This window comes from Falco cherrug, chromosome 1 (assembly GCF_023634085.1).
Source record: "Falco cherrug isolate bFalChe1 chromosome 1, bFalChe1.pri, whole genome shotgun sequence".
Classification (NCBI taxonomy): domain Eukaryota; kingdom Metazoa; phylum Chordata; class Aves; order Falconiformes; family Falconidae; genus Falco; species Falco cherrug.
This window is the reverse complement of record NC_073697.1, coordinates 27368113-27389230: the sequence shown is the minus strand read 5'-3', so window position 1 is coordinate 27389230 and position 21118 is coordinate 27368113. Positions and strand designations below refer to the sequence as shown.

General features: G+C 40.5%; 2 protein-coding genes across 4 annotated transcripts in view; one reads left to right on the top strand and one right to left on the bottom strand.

Annotated features, from left to right (window-relative positions):
• WDR19 (WD repeat domain 19) overlaps window positions 1–14187 on the top strand; it is a 46892-nt gene extending 32705 nt beyond the window's left edge. The window contains exons 30-37 of one of the 2 annotated variants that reach the window (XM_055728366.1): window positions 3523–3619; window positions 5748–5872; window positions 6522–6603; window positions 7178–7328; window positions 9462–9585; window positions 11290–11366; window positions 12097–12217; window positions 14052–14187. In XM_055728366.1, coding sequence (XP_055584341.1) covers window positions 3523–3619; window positions 5748–5872; window positions 6522–6603; window positions 7178–7328; window positions 9462–9585; window positions 11290–11366; window positions 12097–12211 — 771 coding nt within the window. In that variant the 3' untranslated portion in view covers window positions 12212–12217; window positions 14052–14187. Of the gene's footprint in view, window positions 1–3522; window positions 3620–5747; window positions 5873–6521; window positions 6604–7177; window positions 7329–9461; window positions 9586–11289; window positions 11367–12096; window positions 12218–12875; window positions 13055–14051 lie in introns of those variants that run through there. The other variant, XM_055728359.1, reaches the window with a different exon arrangement.
• The window catches only part of RFC1 (replication factor C subunit 1), a 42981-nt gene continuing 35256 nt past the window's right edge, over window positions 13394–21118 (bottom strand). For both annotated transcript variants that reach the window (XM_055728376.1, XM_055728385.1), the window contains 11 exons: window positions 20846–20960; window positions 20286–20374; window positions 19096–19233; window positions 18591–18686; window positions 18315–18413; window positions 17718–17872; window positions 17488–17605; window positions 16386–16531; window positions 15724–15937; window positions 14484–14675; window positions 13394–13931 (listed from right to left, as the gene is read on the bottom strand). In XM_055728376.1, the coding sequence (XP_055584351.1) occupies window positions 13836–13931; window positions 14484–14675; window positions 15724–15937; window positions 16386–16531; window positions 17488–17605; window positions 17718–17872; window positions 18315–18413; window positions 18591–18686; window positions 19096–19233; window positions 20286–20374; window positions 20846–20960 (1458 nt within the window). In that variant the 3' untranslated portion in view covers window positions 13394–13835. The remainder of the gene's footprint in view (window positions 13932–14483; window positions 14676–15723; window positions 15938–16385; window positions 16532–17487; window positions 17606–17717; window positions 17873–18314; window positions 18414–18590; window positions 18687–19095; window positions 19234–20285; window positions 20375–20845; window positions 20961–21118) is intronic.

Genomic DNA, 21118 nt, shown 5'->3' with positions numbered 1-21118 from the left:
TGGCGCTGCACCCATGGTTTTCTACTGTGAAAGCCAGACCTTGGGTGCAGACGTTGCAATCTGCAATTAATTCTTAGTCAAGGAATTTAAGGTCTCATACAATCTCACAGTGAATAGTCAGGTGCAAAATGATACGTATGGAAAAGTCAGTTTTGCCTTACTAAGGGGTGTAAGGTTTGGTAATGATGGAGGTGACATGGTCTTGGTGCAGTAACTTTATTTCACCTCTACCTAATACTACAGCTGTGGTTTATGATTCTGTTGGGAGATTAGAGATTCTGGCTCTTTCCTCTTGGTATGGTGCCTGGAGATTAAGGGTTTGATATTTTAGACTTCTAGGGACACTGGACAGTCGATGGCCCAGCCAACTTTGCTTTTATAAAATCAAAACAAAACTCCCAAACCCTCTGTCTCTTTATTATTTACTTCTTATTATTTACCTGTAATTTGAAATGTGAGCATTAATAAAATTATGAAAGAAGCAAAACATAGTGAAACAAATGAAATTCAACTGCAAGAGACCAGAAGAGAATGAAGCTGTTGGAGGCATTGGATGAAAAATCTGTGCAGCATCAGTGTAAGCCAAAGTATTTTCATATTTATGCTGAAAGCTGGGTAAGACAGAAACTGTAGCATGCAGTCTTTTTTTTCTGAGAGTAGCAGCCTAGCCATCTGGTTGAAAGAAATGCGTAGGACTGGATAAGGGAAGTGAGCTACAGTACAATCTCCGTAGTGAAGAGGTTCTAAAGATTGTGAGAAATGCTTGGGAATTTTGTGAATGCCATAACTGCCATATTTAACATTGTTTTGAATGTCGATGTAGAGCTTGCTTTTCCTTGTTTAAAAGCTCTCTCTTCTTCTGAATGCTTTAATCCAATCTGCCATAGTCTCTCTCAGTGAGTAACAAAATTTTTTATCAAATCATACATGTATGTTTTTAAAATCTATTTAAGAAACAATTAATCTTTATTATGCTATGGAGACAGTGGTTTTAAAATTATGAAGCCAATGGGGTTGTTTATAGATAATAGCAGCTTTTTTGTGGTGGTATTTTTGTAAAGCTGAAAGTAAGAGTGAATTTAAAGTAGCCATGCAGCAGAAACTTGCTAATCCTTTCAAGCATTGATCTTCAGACCAGATCATTACTCACAGCAGCCTGATTGCTTGAAACCTTTCGGGGCCAACAATTTTGTGGCATTTTAATGAAGTACCATATTATCAAAATTATTATGCTTACCAAAATTTATTGTCTGACTAATTATGAACTATTTCTTAAATGTGTTACTATGTCAACTATTGTATTTGTTAACTTCAACACTAGAAGATTCTTAATTTGTCGTGTGTTGTTTTGTAGTTTCTCAGGGAGTGTTAACTAGCAAGGTTCTGCTGTTTTCTGTGTGCATATTTACTAAGTGCATGCATTTTAAAAAACAAAACTAAATTAAAATCATGGCTATCTAGTATTAGGTTCAGTTAGATCGCAATAATAAAGTTTTCCAAAGACCTTAGGAAACGTGTTGTCAATTGAAAATTCCTTCCTGCACTTTTTGCTTTTAAAATGGCTGACTTTAAGAATATTCAAGTGAACATGAGACTGTTTTTCTTAAACACCTTCGACTTTTATAATTTTTTTCTACATATGGCTGCCATGTAAGTAATTTAAATGTATTATTTAAGTAAAATATAATTAGGGACATGGCAAATACCATATAAGACCACGCTGATCCGTGCTGGGACAGATTCCTCCTCCTGCTGCAACCATTTGCTGCATTATGCATTACCATTTGTAATATTTTTTGGTTTACCTGACTCAAGGAATAGCAACTTTGCTTTTTAAGGCAGTTTACAGTGAATAAATAGCCACTAATACAGGTAGTTGCGGTTACTTTATTATCTAGATAACTGTTTCATTATTCTTAAATTATGGTTCTGATGATGTTCGACCTTTCAATCATGTGTTACTTAAAATTCTGCTCCATCATTAGTTGAAAAGTAAGTACTTTGGGTCACTTAACGTTTTTCCTGATATTGTGCATTAAAAAGAATTTGACTTGCCTTTTTTATTTCTGTATGCCACTTCCTCTTGCTTTTATTTCTGTGATTTTTCTTCCTTTTTTTATCTGGCCTCTCAAGTAGGGAGTTAGTCTTTGTAGTCACCTTCTTTATAAGAAAATGCCTTTATCTTTCACATATCTGTTCCTTTGAATTTCTGCCTTTTTTGCTATGTGTTTGACATACAAAGCCCACACAGTATTCCAGAGAACAGCACAACATTGATTAATATAATTCTTTTAGAAGACATTTTAATACTATTTTAACATAGAATACACATTGAAAATGTTTGGGTTTACTACTAATACTGCAGAATTTGTTTGTTTGGTTTTGTTGCTAAACTCTCCATAAAGCTACCGGTGTCTTTTTTTTTTTTTTTTTCTTCCTGATTTGTATATTTAAGTTGGAACCATTATATACAATATTTCAGCTTAATTTAATCTTGACTTACTGGTTAAAAGATTATCACGTACAGGCTTTACTATTTATTGATCCCATTTTAGAAATCACTGCTAAAGATACAAAATAGTGACACTAGCCCAGTTGGTTTTTTTCACTTAATAGTTTCTTTTCATCATAAGCAAGGTAATTTTATTTTGTATTGTAGTTGTATTTTTAGGACTGACCTCTTTTGAGGATTTTCTCAGAATCCTTATGAAAGACCAGTTCTCTTCTCTCTTGATTTCTTTTTCTTTTTTTACCAGTCTGCTAGAAATTTGAATACACTTTACAAAAATTGAACTCATTTGCTTTCTTCAATACTGCCATCTTTTTTTTTTTTTAAAGTTGTTTTTAAATTACTTCATGAATTCTCCTGCTGTTGGTTTGCCAGTTCATGGGTGAACTCCTTGCTCATTTGCCATTCTTGAGTCATGTAGGTATGTCAGAAGCACATAGTATTGCAAATCATAAATGTTAGGCATTTTGTTATCTACTTGCCCGCTTTATTTTCAGGTTTTTAGCCATCTTGGATGTCTGCCGTCTGGTCCCAGAATAATACACGTTTTAACGGCCAGATTTTGTCATCCTCGTCCATACTAAAAAATGTTTGCATCTAGATCCGTTAACATAATATAAACATTTCTAGCAAGATTCTGATGTCTAGAACGAATCCTTTGGGTTTTTTCTGACATCATAAATGCCTACATGTCTGAAGTTGTTGGGTTTCCACCTGTACAACTCTCTGTGTATCTAATGGTCTGCAGCTTTCTGCATCTGCACTGCCAGGGCTTGGCCAGCAGCTGCCGCAGCTCAGGCAGCACCCTCACGCGGGGGTGTGTGGCTGTGCTAACGGCCAAACCCGGGTGAGTGTCGCGTAGCTAAAGCGCGTGGATACAGAGCTCTTCAGAAAACAGGCCAGCTTGTCTGCTTTCGTTTGAAGAAGGTGGTGGTGGGATGAGCAAGTAAAGAAAGGGAATACAGCAGTATGTCTTCAGTTAGTATTAATTGCTTTTGTGTGATTTAATTAAGGATGCCAAGTACCTATTCCGCTTATACATGGCACTGAAGCAATACAGAGAAGCTGCCAGAACGGCTATAATAATAGCCAGGGAGGAGCAGTGTTCGGGTAAGTTTGTTTTCTCTGATGTGACAGCATCTCTGACACTACATCCTTGCAGTACTTAGGGCACCGTTACTTATACAGGATTGTACTTAGAAAAGACATCTGTCAATGCTTTTAATTGTATTCAAGTTTACTTTTGAGTTAGAAGTAGACTTTGTGAAAAGGTTGGGACTCATACCTGTATATTAACTATTGGGAAAAAAGAAAATTGTGGAAAATATCTGCATTCCTTATTACATTCAAGTAAACATAGTGATTAAGATTGCCTCCGAATTTACTTTTCTGTGTATCGCAGATCTTAGGATTTCAGTTCCTACATGCGGTTTCCTAATTGGGTACTGATCCTTTAGTCTTTGCACATGATTTTTTTTCAGCGGGAGGTGTGTACAGGAGATGATTTCTATTGAAGGATCAGACACCTGCTTGCTTAAGCCTTGTTTTCCCTTGTTAGAAGTAGCTGAAGTTAGAAACAGAAAGAAGAGACAGGGCCAGAAGGAAAACAGCTATTGCCTCCGTTATTGGCTCTTTTCTGTAGCCATGGCAGCAGCCCTGCCATGGCACTGCTTGCTTGTCATTTCAAGTAAGTTAAGAAAAACGTCGATAAAGGAAAAACAGCAGACTCGGGAGCAGCCCAGGCAAATTAACATTTATGGGCTGTTCCTTAGCATTGGGCTAAGGAGCAGAAAATCTCTGAAACCCTTGGCCAGCATGATTTCCCAATTCATCGCAGCGCTTTTTTTACAGAAGCACAAACGCATTATGTGATGTGCTTATTATTATGTAAGCAGGAAATGTAAAGGCTCGAGGGTTTAAATATTTACTAGCTTCTCCAAATGTGAAAGCTTTATCTGAAATGCAGTATCCCATAATGCATTTCATATTCCTGAATAGTACAGGTATGTTCTGCAGCAGTCTGATAATAAGCACAGTATTTTTTGCATTAAAATCGCCAATCTTGCAGTAACTCTTTCCTCTGCAGAGGCAGAGTTTTAGATTGTACTCTTCTTCAGATTTCAGTGAGTTTGATTCTGAAGTTTATACCAATATAGCTTGTTCTTTCCTTAAAAATCCATTTAAAAAATAACAACTTAATTCATACTGTTTAGTATTTTCCTTTGGGTATGCCGTTTTAGGCGCAATTTTCCTTTTAAGTTGTTTTTATGTAATCATTATTACATATGTAATATGTACTGATTGTATTATACTGAGAGTCAGTAATACAGCATGAAAAATTCATGTTGTTTTCCAGCAACTAATCCTGGAGTGGTATTTAGCTGCCTCACGCTAATTCCACAGGTTGATTCAATTGTAGTGTATAACAGCTTGTAAAAAATTGCTCTACAGAGGAAAAATGTTTGCTGATAAAGAGGGAGGAAAAAAGTTTCCTGAAATAACTGACTCTGAAATTTCCCTTAAACGCCTCCAACTGCAGAGTATCACTTCTTTACGCTCCAATAATGAAAAAAACCCAACCAAACCAAACCCAAGCAAAACAAAGCAAGAACAAAGAACTAGCCAAGGGTAGACTAACTGTACTGGTTGTTTTCAGCTACGCTGATAATTTAATGAAATCCTGTGGTTTCTGGACAATCCTTGATAGTGACCTTGAAGCAGTTTAACCTAGTGAATTAACATTCAAATTTTAATTCTCTCTCTGACAGGTTTTGGGTTTGTTTGGTTGCAGAGGCAAGGAGTTGCCAAAGCAAATGATGAAGTAAAAGTATGTTAAATTAACATTTAAACAACAGCTTTTCAATAGCTGACATTGAAGAAAAAAGAGAAGTAACGTCTCTTGATGGTTTAAAAATACCTTTTCTCCCCTTTATTGTGGAAGCAATGTAGGATACAGCATCTTTCCTTTTTAAAGTTTAGTATCAATATGAAATTGTCATCCACATACATATTCTGATACTGTTTAGATGACTTCTCCAAGTGTAATTTTTTTTCTGATTTAGCTCCGTGGCTGATACCGTTTAGGATACTGTGACAAAGAACTGCTTGTTACTTTCCAAAGAAGCAAAGTTCTTTTGCTCTAAGACTCAACATAACTTCCTGTTCAGCTTCATAGGTGTCGTTAGTAGAGAAATTGTTATGAAAAGTTAAATTTACTGTTCATGGTTGGTTTTTGTAGGAAACTACCGAAATGCACACGATGTTCTTTTCAGTATGTATTCAGAGTTAAAGACCCAGAAGATTAAAATTCCTTCTGAGATGGCTACAAACCTTATGATTCTACACAGCTATATTCTAGTGAAGGTAAAGAATTGAGAAACTGAATTAGGCATAAGTTGCGGTTTCTGATTTATTGAACTGTACATGTGGGTGCTCTGTATACGAAAATTACATTGTCCTATAGGTTGTATCACAGAATCCAAGTGCATGCTGACAGCAAGCTTCAGGAAGACAACCTGTGGTTGTGTCTGCCTTTTTGATTAGCATACTCTTTTTTAAAGTACTGAATAATTAAAACCCTACATGTAGCTTCCTGTATTTCTTTTGCATACATAGTTACAAATGTTATGCTACTCGTACAATTACTATTATTATTAGCCGTAAGCAGATCACTGCTTTTCTGTAAATGAAATTAAGCAGGGGGCCTCCAATGACTTCCTGTAGTTAACCCGTGGCCCGTCAGGACACCCGCCAGCCTACACCAGCTGCTGGCCTCCCTGCCAGCAGCGAGGCAAGGGCGGGCAAATAGCGGGGCGAAGGCCAGACAGACCGTGCTGGGAGAGAGCCCCTATAAAGTCTCTGGTCCTTTCTGCAGCACACCGTGCACCTCTGCTCGGTTGTGTGAAAGAGCCGTGGGTGTGCAGCTCCCGGAAGGATGAACGCCAAGAGCAGGCAGGCTGCGCAGTTACTTTCTAAAGGCTGCCGTTATTCGGAGATGTTTGTTGTGTTCCAGACTCACGTGAGACGTGGTGATCACATGAAGGGAGCGCGTATGCTTATACGTGTAGCCAACAACATCAGCAAGTTCCCATCACGTAAGTGCCGACAGCACAGAAGAGCGTGCTGTGCTCTACAGGACGATTCGTTAATCGTTGCATTAGCAGGTCCATTCTCCTCCTGTGGTCCTGCAGGGCACGTGACCGCGTGTGACCACACGGTGCGCTCTGCCACCCTCCCCAGGGTGGCTCTCGGATAGTTGGCCTCCAGGACGGGTTCCTCACCAGCCGTTTAATCTGTTGTGACCCACCGTAACTGCAGAACTGAGCTGCCTGAGCCACACACAAAGTCTCAAGGATCGTATGTAACGAATGGATTGGTTCTGCAGCTTCATTAGAAAAAACTTAACTGATTTTTTTTGAAAGTACTTTTTGGGGACATGGAAAATGTGGACTTTTATACAGTGCAGAAACGCAAGGCGGTGAGAGGTGAAACCATGATTTTCTTGTATTCAGTTACAGGAATTGCACAAGTTGTGCAACTCTGTAGCATGAGGAAGAAGAAAAATACTGTCATTTTTTATCAGTACCTTTTTAGCCACATTAGCTCAAAGCTTTTTAACGTTAATATTGGTGACTAAATATTTCACATCATTGTTTCATTCTCTTACAGACATTGTGCCAATTTTGACTTCAACTGTAATAGAGTGTCATAGAGCAGGATTGAAGAACTCGGCCTTCAGTTTTGCTGCTATGCTGATGAGACCCGAATATCGTAATAAAATAGATCTTAAATACAAAAAGAAAATTGAAGCGATGGTCAGGTAAGCAGTGTTAACATGTACTTTCAAATGTACATAGTATCAAGGCTTCATGTACAATGCTATTTTTGCTCATAAAGCCTATGGGCTTCATCCTGTCTTCGTCTTATTTCACTGTCTCAGAGTTGGAAGGCTGAGAGCCATTTCCCCACCACCACCATCCCACCTGCTCTGAAAAGTAAAGGCTTTTCTGTTCCCTTGCATGCAGCAAACCTGAAATGTAGTGTTAGTGTAAAATGCTTCCCAACTAGCAGCAACATTTTCCATCTTGTCCATACAGGCGCAAGTGCAGCCACACAGCTTCAGTTGTTCTCCAGTTAGGAATGTACGTGGCAACTGTTCGCTGCTGCAGCGGTGTGCTCTTCTGTGATTTGGGCTACTGCCTAAATGGCCAAGATAAAAAAAAAACCCGTAAGGGCAGATGGAAAACAGATGAATTCTTAACATTTTCTTCCTTGTCTGAAGTTCTGGTTTTCTCCAGTATTTTGAGGGTCCGGGACTTGCTGAGCCCATAGGGGAAGTCTGGGTATTTATTAAGTCTCTCTGCTTGAAGCTATGTACAATTTATAGTGACAGGTACCTCCTGTGACAAGAAGTTCCACTGTGTCAAGGCTGGCCCCTGGCTAGTTCAATGTGATCCCTTGTAGCTTTCCTCTTGAGAGAGATCTAGCCTTTTCTGTGCCGCTTACAGTTTTATAAACCTTTTTTTTTTTTTGACATTTTTCCCTCTTACCAGTCATTATCTTTTCAGGACCTGAAGTCTTAGTTTACGTAGCTTATCTTTTATGGATGCTGATCATTATGGCCTTTCTCCAAAACCCTTTTAAAGCCTTTTTTGGAAGAGGCAGGACCAAAACTACATATTGTCTTCAAGATGTGGGCAACCCCTGGATTTATATAGTAGCAGAATGACTCTGTGTTCCACCCTACCTCCTTTGCTTTGACTGTTTTTAAAGCAAGCTGATGTTTTCATAGCATGTATTATAATTGCAAGATCCTGCTCCTACGCTGCAGCAGTTCAGAGTCCATCATCTTACACATGGAAATTCTTTTCCAACAGGCCTTGCTTTGGCTTCCCTCCACCCTTGTATTTTCTTAGCACAAAGTTGTTCTGGAATTCTTTGAAGCTGACTCTGGCCTATATCAGTCTGAATAACATATACAAGCTGTGCCATCACGTTATTTTCCCTTGTATTTTATGAGCAGCAGGTTACCACAGATGTGTACTATGAGAACTGTTTATTCTGTTCTGTTTAGCATCTTAACCATTTTTTTAATGCTTGCAGAGTTCTTCCCTGTTACCCGTTTGTTAGGAATCTTACAACATTCCAGTAAGATTCTAAAATACAGTATCAAATGCTGAAAGCCACGTTGCCTTGCTCCTAATCTATCAGTCAGGTTTACCCGTACCTCAGATTTCATTAAGTGGAGACAAAGGAATGGGCCACTGCAACATGCCTGGGCTGATAAAAGGAGAAATTCAGCTTTCTACAAAGTATCAAGATAACCAAGGAAACCATCTGTCTGCCTCCAAGGTTACTAGGCCAAACATTAGAAAGGATATATCCTCTTCATTGGAAAATACACTAAAAGTGGATCCAAACTCTTGATCTCAAAGTGTTCCATAGAAGATTAAGCATTAAAGGTTGCAGAAGAAATGTAGAAAAAGGTCTCACGCCAGGTGCTGTGATGTCTGGATCAGGACCAACAGACACTTGGGCAAAAACCAACCTGTGAAAGGCAGCGGTACAAGCTGCATTGGCCCTCCCCAGATGCTAGTTTTACTTCTTGTTACTTCAACTGTTTGTGGCCACTCCTGCACAGAAAAACACTGAAATAGAAAAACCATAGCTTGATATTTTATACGTATAGACTATGAATTTTGAAATCTTTCTAAGTAGTATTACCTGTTACAGCTTTAAAAAGGTTATATTGTTTCAAATTAGATAGAAAATGACCTGTTCCTGAGTTTACAGAATTGTGATGAAGCTTGAGTGGTAGTTAGAATTAATTATCTGGTAGAATACAAAATAGAAACTGGAAGCTATGCAAGTAAGCATCAAAGGCATTGGAAAACATCTTCGTTCAAGTTCAAAGCACTTGAGGTTTTTATTCACATTTGTATCTTACTCCTAGGCGTCCAGACACCACAGAGACAGAAGAGCCAACAACAGCCTGTCCGTACTGTGCATTCCAGCTCCCAGAGTGCGAACTTTTGTGTCCTGGCTGTAAAAACAATCTCCCATACTGTATTGCAACTGTAAGTGTCTGCCATGTTTTCCAAAGCTTTTCTCTCCTAAAAAGAAGTTTGTCTGAACATCTTTGGTTTGCTAGGAGTTTCAAGCTAGATGTTTTTGTGGGTTTGGTTGGTTGGTTTTTTTTCCCCAAGCTGCACTATGACAGAGTGTCCTTAGTTGCCACCTACAAGTTGCAGGCACTTGAGGGTGACAGTAAAATCACGAAGTGGTTCTGAAAGACTTTGGCTTCCTGAGAAGGCAGGTGGTGTACCGGGACTCCCTTCAACTGCAGCACACCCGGTGCCCTTTGGAGGACAGACAGGACTGTGCTTCCCAGCTCAGCCCTTTGTGTAGGTGCTGCAGTGCTCAGAGCAACGGTGGCAAGAGATGGCAGCCCTCCTCTCTTCTTCCATGTACAAGAGCCGTGGGAGGGCACAGCTCTCAACCCCTGAACTCCAGGCTGCCAAGACTTCAAACAAAAACAACAACAAAAACACCCAACAACAAACCACTTAAGGCCCTTCCAAGGTTTAGTAACCTCAGCATTTCTTACATTACTGATCCTCACAGAAAGGAGAGAGAAGTTCTACCATTTGTTTCAGGATGATTTAGAGTGTACTGAACAGGTATGGATGGGGTACGTTTCCTAGTGGAAAAGCCATGCATCCTACTGTTACCAGCATGAGTACAAAATCTTTATACTGAGGTTAGCTACTGTATAACTAACAGACTCTGTTTTTACCATGTTCAAGTGATTAGTTATACTGGAATTACAGAAAAAACACAATTTACTTGAGCAAGAATCAAATGTTGGAATTAACATTCTTTATTAAACTAAAGAATTAAGTCTTACAAAAAATATTAATAGCAATTACTCTATTTTTTTACTCTATTGGTTTAGCAGAGTAAGATTACCAATATATTTTAGAAGTAATATCTTAAAGAAAAAAGCAAGGCTTTTGAATACAGCTTTAAGAGCCAAACATAATGTACATAATTGTATATATATTCCATGTTATTTATTTAGGCTCTATCTTGGTTATAGTTCATTTACAACACAAGTATTTGTAACATCATTAGGAATGCAGCATTTTCACCTTTGAGAGTCAGTGTCAAAACAGTCTACTGTTGCATATTGTATTAAGAGCATAAATCTCTCACCTCTAAATGTAAATGTTCAACATGCTGGTGTGTTTTTATGGTATTGAAAAAGTACACATGGATTCTTGCTTCTAAAAGCAAATTTAGTGAACCATACCAAAAAGAGAGGAAATAATTTCTGTTTAAAGAGGCAAGTACCAGGCAGCCGCTACGTTCACAAATTTGACCGTGTTGAATGCAACCTCCTGGACTCAGGTGACATGCAACATCAAGTCTCTGTAGATGTACATACATGTCTAGACACAGCACTACAGGTAACACTTTAGAATCACCAAACTAAAAGAATTTTTAAAATTGTAATTCAATGCAGTCTTAGGTTTCTTTTTTAAAAAGAGCAATGTGAATTACAATGAAAACACTGCATCTCACCGAGAGCTCCGTTCCTAGTTACAGAATTTACACAGTAATCAGACTAGAGTTAACACGACCACGGGTTTGGGTTTTTAATTGCTCAGTCTTCAGAAAGCAGTTGCTGAGACTTTTTCACAGCAACAGGTACAAAACAAAATGCCCAGCGCACTGGGACAGCACACAACCCCTTAATTACTTGCGGCTTTTGCGTGCAGGGTCGACATATGGTACGAGATGACTGGACAGTCTGCCCACACTGCGACTTTCCTGCCCTCTATTCAGAATTCAAGAAGTAAGTTGGGGTATTTTCTTTTCCTTTTCTGTTGCACAATTCCAATGTTTGTTCATATTTTAGCAGCAAACTGTTTCATTTGGTATTAAAAACACGTAACAGCTGGGGTGGGGTGGAAGAGGAACACCACTTACTCAGTAGTTCCATCTAACCTACTCACAGAACATCGCTTCAGCGTGGAACGAAAACCACAATAAAGAATTCGGCCAGAGATGCAGGGCTTCAGCAACAGGAACTGTCCTGAAGGTGGGCGGGGGGAGCTTGTGCAAGCTCTCAGCTCCTTCCAGGAAGGACACCTGATATGGGGGCAGGGGGAACAGAGGCACAGCAGCAGTCACCAAAACAAACAGAATACAACAGAAAAATAGGTATAGGCTAAGGCAGCAATCACCTCTTGTCCCCAGTAATCATCTGTGCGAGAACGGGACTGGATAGCTGTGAAGCTCCAGGAGCTTCATGTTTAGCCCAAGTTCCTCTGTATGTTTCAATTGCCAAATTTTCCTCATGGCAAAGAGTATCAGCCTTCCCATTGTGATGTTAATTCTCAAATCTTAAAAATGAACAAACCAACCTTTGCTCGGCCCGGACTGAAGCGGCCATTGCTCGAGCCTGCATTTGTTACATGAAACAGATCAGAACTTTGCTGTACGCCTTCTGCCTTGGGGCCAGCTGCTCCTTTTAATTCTAACATGTTTTTATCATTTGCCCATCACCCTTCTTTTTAAAACAGCATGTTACAGACTGAAAACATATGCCCGATGTGTTCTGAAAGGATTGACATTGTTCATCTTAAGAAAATAAACGACTGCACGCAGTACCTCAAACCAGAAGACGGGGACCAATAAGCTCAGGTATGTGCTAGAACCTGTATTATTTTACTTAACAGGGCTCATTCTAGGACGTCTAAGGAGTTTTTCCCAGCCAGGGAAACGCAGCATTCAAGAGTCTAACTCACAGCCTGGCTCTGCACCTCAGGTGGTACAGCTGAGCCTGGGTTCTCCATTTTCCCTCAGGCACACAGACACCAGTATGTTTTGCTACTGCAGCCGAGCTGGTTATTAAATCATTCCAGTTGTGAGGCTTTAAACTAGTCTGCCTCTATGATCACACCGTCACCTTCACCACGTTCTGGTTTGGAACGTGTTCCTGAACACCAGTTGTGCTTCAGTAGCAGAGAGAACAGTTTCAAGATCTCCACATCCTCAGATCCTTCTACAGATCTACCAATGAGCATAGGAAGAGAGAGATGCAAAGTAGAAACAGATCGAAATGCAGGTTAAGGACCTTAGCCTCTGTGTTTAACAAAACATGTCACAGGAACATAGCACTGGCTTGAAGTAAGAGTATCTCAAAGAACAAAACCACTGCTCCATCTATGCCACACACCTGGATCCTAACCTTATTTTTGTTAATTTCCCCCCCTCCCCCCCCAGTCCGAGAAAACCTTGTAGTTTGCCATCACCGTCTTTTTACCTTGGGATATGACTAACCACCTCTGTTTATTTTCAGAACTGCATGTGTTGTCTGGCAAGCAGCAAGGAAAGCTTCATCACTAGATTACACATCTTTTCCCTACCAGAATGTAGTAACAACAACAAACACGTCACTTCTATTTTGTCTATTTAGCTTTTGATAAGTTTTGTACTTTGATTTATTACAGTAATAAAAATTATTGATGATTATTCTTACCAAGCAAAATTTGTGTTTTATCTCCACCGAAGACAAAACAAGGGGCATTCTGTGTTTTGTAAGTCACAAAAAAACCCTCAGCATTATCTTTTTCAAGATCAGTTCTGAACTTTTACGACTATTTTCTATCAAACATTTCTTACACTGAAGATACAACTCACATGCATGGGCTCCTCTAGTTTTGGAGCTAAATCCCTCACTGTTGTTCTGTGTCTCTAACTGAGAAAAAGGGCAGTTGTAGGAAAAGCACATCCTGTACACAAAGGAAAGCCGAAACCTTGGAAGAGAGGGAGAGACAGAACACTCCATGACTGTAACCAAAACTTTTTGAAAAAGACTCCTGTGAAACGTTTTATTGTTATCTGATATACCACTTAATTTCTATAATGTACAAATATGCAATTTAGGTTTGGGGTCTTTTTTGCATCATGTAGTATTTACAAGAGTTCACCACATAACGTCAGGGGATTTATTAAAAAAAAAAAAAAGAGTAACGGGGTCCTAGGAAGACTTTGCATAAACATCAGGTAACTAACACCCTATTTTCATCATGTTTCATGCACCCTGGTGTTTGTTGCGCAAGGATATTTATAGGTTGTAGCACGTTAAGAGTAAGTACAGCACGGCATAGTGTGAGAGTACAGTAGCTACACCACCTCTATAAGAGGAGCATTTTCAACACACTGGTTCTACTTTCCCAGCTCCAGCAATGGATCTGTTTCATGTTTCTGCCAAAAGTTAGATAAGCAAAGCTACATCCAGAGCAAGATTTTATTCTGCTTAATGTCTTGTTTTCTCTTTTCTCTTCCCTTCTTTTTTTGTTGTTTCTTCATTTTTCTCTCTTTTTGGCAGCTTGGAAGACTTAGGGGTTTTTTTCTGCAAACAGAACATACAGACAGTTCAAAATCCAACTGCAACCTGACAAAAAAGCGTAAGTCAAAATGCAATCAGTATTAAAAGAAAAAAACTCTCTCTTCTCTTCCCCTCCCATTTCAGGTATGAAGTTTTAAAACACCATGGAGAGTACAGACTCAACAATATTCAGTCTTAATGGCCTGATTTGGTGACACATACAAAGGGTGTGGCTGAAATTGTCATCTGTGATAACCCCATGCAAAGGCCTGTTGCTCCTTACCAATGGCACCGTCCCCACCAACACCTAAAATATTACAAAGTTTGGGAATTGGATGCAGTATTCAGGGGTGTACAGTGATGTCTCACTTTGGTCTAACGTTCAAGCAGAAGGCAATGGATGGAAATAACATCATAGACTTTTTTAATTTAGAAGTTGACAGATCATGTATTCAGCATCTACTAGTCCACTTCCCCCCCCTCCCCCCTTCAGATGATGTTACAAGTTCCAAAAAGGTAACTTAAAAAACCAGAAAGCAGTTTACTGTGGTAGTTTAACACTGAGGAAACTGTCACCTTAATCATTGCGTCACTTTCAACAGTATCTTTCTCATCCTCATCAGACTGGATCTCTTCCACATTCAGTTCTTCATTCAGTCCCAAGGCTGATGCAGACCCCGACTGCCTTTTAGATATCTTGACAGAATTAAGTGAATATGGAGTCAGATGTGCCTCCTTGTTGTAGGCACGTGTAAAAGCTGCTTTGACCTGTTAGGTTGGAAAGGAACATGATGAGCATCAGGTTTGGAACTGTAGATGAGAAGGTTGGTTGTTAGCTAACCAGCTCTTGGCTGGAGGTTCCACATCATCTTTCCTTCGCAAAGATGTGACCAAAGATATGCAGAAGAGGACACATTCTCAAAAGGACACAGAAAGCATCTACAACCTCTATGGTAAGGATCATTTTATCAAAGTCCCACATAATCCTCAGCTAGAGCATACGTATCTTCAGATGCTTCTTGCTTCAGCCTCCAGCAATTTCAGCACTGTTGTTCTGCTGCTGTCTAATCCAAGTCCCTTACGCCGAAGCCACCCTCCGCAGCACTGAACACCTGCCACACTGGAGCAATGTATTCAGACTAGGGAAACGCCCAACAGCAGCACAGGTTTACTTACCAGCAAAGAAGAATCTTCTCGCCCAGAGTACTTAACCTGGGATGGGGGACATCATGGTTCAGATCTCACACCTGCCTAGTTTGTAACAGGGACTTGAGCTTAAGCTCACCTGGTACCAGATGAGGGTCCCAACCACTGAAGCGGGCTAGCTGGGTACTGGAGGAGCACCCCACGAAGTCCCCCCAGGTCTAGCAGCTCAGTCTAACTGGACTGTGAAAGATGCAAGCTGCAAGCCAGCCTCTCACCTCAGTGCCCACGCTGTAACAAATACAGTTGTGTGTGGCTCCTCCTTTACACGACGGTAACAAAGGCAGCGCTATGCACGAAGGTGACACAGCTTGTAGCCGGGAGCTGGCTTGCAGAAAGGTACCAGCTTTCCCTGTCCCTTCTGTGTTCCAGTTCTGTGCCCAGGCCCCAGCCAATGCCCAGTGATCCCTTACGCCAGGAACAACAGGTGTAAGACTCCTGAAAGGAGGCCCAGCCTAACCATCTCTAGGACATACACCTCAACTTTTAGTAGTATGTTTGGCAGCTGCACCAACTTCAGCCTTTCAGCAGCACATCAATACCACAGCTATGAATCTAGAATCGCTTTTTAAAGATATGGAAGAAAAGGAAAAAATTCACTGGTAAATTTTACCTTGGGATCCAGCTTTGAAAAAGGACTGGGTTTGCCTCCCCATGTGCTTATTTCCATGATATTTTCAACATCTTCTTTCACCAAGCAGTAAGAGTCCATAAATGTTACAGCTTCTTGTACACCATCTGCTCCAAAGTCTTTCAAGGGCTGGACAAGCGCGTCTCGCAAGTACGGCAAATACTCCATATTTACTGTCCTCTTGCCTGTCTGGGTTCTTTGTCAAATTGAAAACAGTAAGTAAATGTGCACAACCACCACCCCTCGCTTTTGAACACGAGCAACCTGGAGGTAAGGCCCCTGGCAAAGGGGTAAGCAGCTGCCTTAAGAGTTGTACTGTGCTGCTCCTTCTGCCATACCTGCGTTAGGGATAACTGATGCAAGGTGTGCAAACACTGAGCAGTCTGGGGAAACACATCCCTGACCGAGAAACAACAGCTTCGGGGGCGGGGGGAGTCACAGGACTGCTGACTATACTAGAAGTGTTTGCAGTCTGGTTGTTGTCCTGATCAAGTGCTAAGAAAGCGTCACCAACAACATACAAGCATATTCACAGGATATACACTTTGTACCAAGCCCAGCAAGGAATTAACAGTAGGTAGTGAACTACATGAGAACTAAATACCCAGTATTGATACAAGCCAGAAGAGAAATGCCAGTACTACCTGAGGCTCATGTGCATTGCCAGTTCTTGAACAATACGATCGTGTTTGCCTGTGGATGAAAATTTCCCCAGCCAGCTGGGAAAGACAGGAAACTGGGTCATGTGACCTCTCATCAGCTCCCCTGGGAGGACGCTTGCATAAATACCCTGAAAAAGTAGCACACATGCCAAAAAATCACCATGAACTAGTCTCACTGACCCCACAACATACTACCCTGCTTGTCTGCATGAAAGCGGGTAATCAATACCGTTCCGCAGTAAAAACAGTTTGTTTTAACAAAACTCTTTTTTGGTTCCTTGCTTCTGTTCAACCCCTCTTAGGTTACACCTTCATCTCTTGTACCACATTCTAAGATGTCTGTAAAATTACCTAGGTTGTAAAAGCCATTAAAGAAAAGGAAAAAAAAAGCAGCCTGTTCATTTCTCATGTCCACTTTAGAGTGCAGTCAAACAGCTGACTTTACACAAGCAAGTGCTGTAACCTGCAGGCCGACAGACATGGTAAAGGAGACATTTCCAACGAACACCACGAACCTACAAAAAATCAGCTAACAAATAAAAAAAAGCTAACAAATCCTAAGCCACTTCTCTGCTTGGACCCACGCCAAGCAGGGGGGTGAACTCTATGACCTCCAGAGGTCCCTGCCAATTTAATCTATGACACATTCTCTGATGGCAGTCATAATCCTTTAGGCAAGTCTTGTCGATGTTTCAGTGACCATTAACAGAAGCACAGTGACAAAGCTTCAGCCTTCTGTGCTTTGGGAGAAATACTGGCCTGGTGAGAGGGCGGGATAGGAAGCACATAAATAAAACAGAGTAGGCTTGCAACTGCACATCAGAAGTGACAAGTGCCATGTGCTCCTGTGCTTTATAAAGAAGGGTCAAGCTTTTCAAAGTTTCAGAAGACTTCATTTCACAATACAGCATGTGCTCAACAATATGAATCCAGGAAACTGCTCCACCCACCAGCAGAACAGAGAATACTGCATGAAGTGTGAACCGTACAGGTCATAAAGTTAATCTAAACCTCAGTGTCAAGGGATTGGTCTTTTAAACTAACACCCATAAAGCACACAAAATTTTGAGTGTGAAGTGCTCACCTGTGTTGGAAGAAGATTCCAGTTTTGCTTGCTACGAATCTGTTTGTCCACAATATCACCATCACATATACTATCAGCTGCTCTACTCAAGAGCATCAAGTACTTTTTCAGATTTCCTCTGGAAAACAAAGTTGACTCTTAGAAAGCAGAAATATCCAGATAACTTTTAGTCTAGTTTTACTCCCCGACACTTAAAAGCCTACATCAGTTTAGGGTATGGAATAACTCACCCAGCGGCAGCTGGTTTCACATGTACATAGTTCTCCTGGACAAAGAGAGGCGCTAGCGAATAATCATGGAAGAAAAGATCCAATTTGTCTGTAAGAGACATACGAGCAACCTCCTCTCCAGCAGCAAAAACCTTCCGGACAACATCAAAAGGGCCCTAAGGAAATGATATTTCAAGAAGTCAGTGAGTTACAGGTCAACATAAACAATAAAGACAGAGCACAACACCAACAAAATTACTTCAGATTAGTGATGGTACCCAACAGTGACTCGTCAGTACAAGTTAACATTCAGTATTACCTTCCTAGCACTTTCCCAGTTTTCAGAATCGTGTTTTACTTCCAATATTAAGAGAACTATCTCCTAAACAGAAGACTTGCGATGAGAAGTATGAGCTTCATAACTGATCTTACATAAGACAGCAGTACATCAAAATACACACTCAGTCCTGTATTTACTGCTCCTCTTCAACTATTTGTGGCAAATCTGACAGCTCCCTGCATCTCGAGCATCAGTGCTTTAGTTCAGGAGATGCCTATAAAGCCTAGTGATTACATCAGAATACGACAGTAAAAGCCAATCCAGTATTTTACACTTACCAGTTTGATATCCTTTTTGGCTCTGCTGGCATCTGTTTTAGCCTCATCATACGTCAGTGATTTATCTTTTGCACACCACATGTTAAGATTATGTAAAACCTAAAGAACAAAATTGACAATGTGGTAGCGTAACAGCATTTAAATTGAAGAGACTAGTAGAAGACAGCCTGATCTCTACACATAAAAACAGTAATACTGTTCAAATACTAAGCTGAAGCCAAGGACTTGTACATGATGTGCTATCCAAATGGACGCTGCTGCTGAATGGGCACAGACCTGTCTGATGTCCTGATTTGCTGCCAGGATTATCTCTTGCATAGCAGGTGGTGGAATTTTTAAACCTTCTTTAAATGCAATAGACATCATGGCACCCTGTAATATACAATTGAGGAAGTGTCACTAGAGAATTCCTGTGAAGTCTTCCCCCTACAGAACATATTGACACATCTATGAAAGAACATCACCGTATTTTTCTAGTTCTTTTATAGAATGTATAATTTAAATTTTCGCTCTTAAACATAAGGTAATCCCTTGTCACTAGTGTAGGAAAAGTACAAGATCATTTAAAAAAGAAATTTTTGGATATATTTAAGATTGAATTTTTCTTCCCAAAGCCTTTCAGATTTTAGAATTCCGACAACCCATTTTGAAAGGCAGTTACCCACTGAGGTGACCCATTAAGTTTTATGCGATGTTTCCAATTCCGTGTAAGTTCTGCCACGTGAAGACAGAAGTTCCTGATGGTAATTCAGTACAGCCCATACAGCCACAGCCTTCTTACCTTAATCTGTTCTAGACGAGGTCTCTGAAAACGAAGATCAAAACAGTAGTGGACCAAGGAACGAATTTTAGGATGGTTGCGATCGTTACACATACAGATGATTGGTATCTTTGTGTGTCTAATCAAACCAATCAACTCCTGTGATTTAAACACATTACAACAATTGCATCAAGTAACTCAATTATTAAAACGTCATACCAAGCATTCTCCTGGTTTATTCCCTGCCTTAAATCAGATCCTTGACAAGTGCAAGTCTATAATAAACTCCTACTGTAATCATATTTATACAGAGTGAAAACCTAGCCCCTCTCCTACTTTTTTGCTCGCTATTCGATTCAGCTGCAGTAAGTCTGCCGTCTCCCCACTTCCACTATCTACTTTGAGCAACCATGTTTGGAACAGTCTTCATGAACCAATGAAGATCAACAGCCCAGAGTACAGCTGTCCACCGGCAGAACTAGATTCACTCGTCCAAAGGCCGGTTTGACCAAGCCCATGCTCAGAGGGAGCACAAACCTCCCTGACTGCACCCTGCCGCACACAATGAAGCAACAGGAAGTAAAAACATCAGCTCTTCCCTATCCAAAGAGCTCAACCCCGAGGCTTCCGCATTATTAGGCTTACCAGAACAAACTTTGCCTAGTCTAATTAAGGTGAAGTTCAGTTTCATATTCCTGCAATGCAAGCGTCTGCACACCTGAGCTAAAGATCTGTATGCCCTTTACTGTCAAAGTACTGCATGTGACCATAGGAAATCTTCAAAAGGTAAAACTGGAGCTGCTAAGGAAAACAAAGGATAATACTGCCTACGCCGCATTGTTTACTCAGTGTTACTGCCTACTGAAGAGAGCAACTGTCCCAGCCAGATTACAAACTTCCTGCTGCAGATAGATGTCAGCTACAGAGACCTTAGAATAAATTCACCTGTCCAGGAAAAAACTTAAGTTCACACACCCAAGTTCATCACTCCAGGTTTCTTTTACAGAAGTACCTTTCCCCTCCCCCCCTCTACCAAGGCATAACTCTTCTTACACAAACACAGACTTCTAAAATAGATCAGAGAAACTGTACTCTACAGAGACTTTCTATGGACCATGGGTTGAGGACAGCAGACTGGCTTGAAATATTTTGTGCTATATATGGTATGTACTCTTAGCAATGGCATTAGCTAGTAACTATAGCAGTTTCACCTGAATCCCTCCTCTGTCTTCATTGCCTGCCATACCATCCACTTCATCCATGATCAATACATGTTTCCCGCTAACTGATGAGGATGTGCCTGAAAATGAATATGAACAAAAAAATGAAATGGCAATAAGATAGGTTCTTGCTCAGAGTTTTACCCAATGCTTTATAGGTTAGGTAACCCCATCCTAGACAACTGAGGTGGTGACAAATCTCTTGCTCTGACTCCTGATCACATGAATCTCCTACATTCACAGAACAGAACTGACTACAACCTCGTGTCATCTTCCAAGAGACAAGTCTCATACAACAGATGAGCAACTGCAGAGTTCTTGAGTAGTCTGTGCAGACTGATGACTGATTCAACTAATACCAGGATATAATTCTACAACTAAAGATGAGATAAAACAACCTACTAAATTAAGCTATCCCTATCAGCGAGATCCCTCCACATGATGAGCAAGTTAAATTCCTAACACTGTTTGTTGTACAATAAGCAAGCTCTGTCCCTCCTGTAACCGGACTCTTAATATAACGAAAATCTTCCTTCAAACAACAGACATACCAGAACAGAAGTCTTTGATGCTGGTGTTGTTAAGCGATTCGGCAACTACTTCCTTCAGACTGTTCTTACTGCGAGTGTCACTAGCATTCAGCTCCACATAGCTGTACCCCAGCTCCTAGTCCAAACACACAAACCACACAAAAAATGAGAACACACATCAGTGAAAGAGCATATGCATATTCAGACTTAGAAACAGTATTTCAGAGTTCCAGAAGAAAGCTCTTACACAGCACTGTTTCCACTAATTTGTGGCTTTGATTCCCTCCTCCCCTT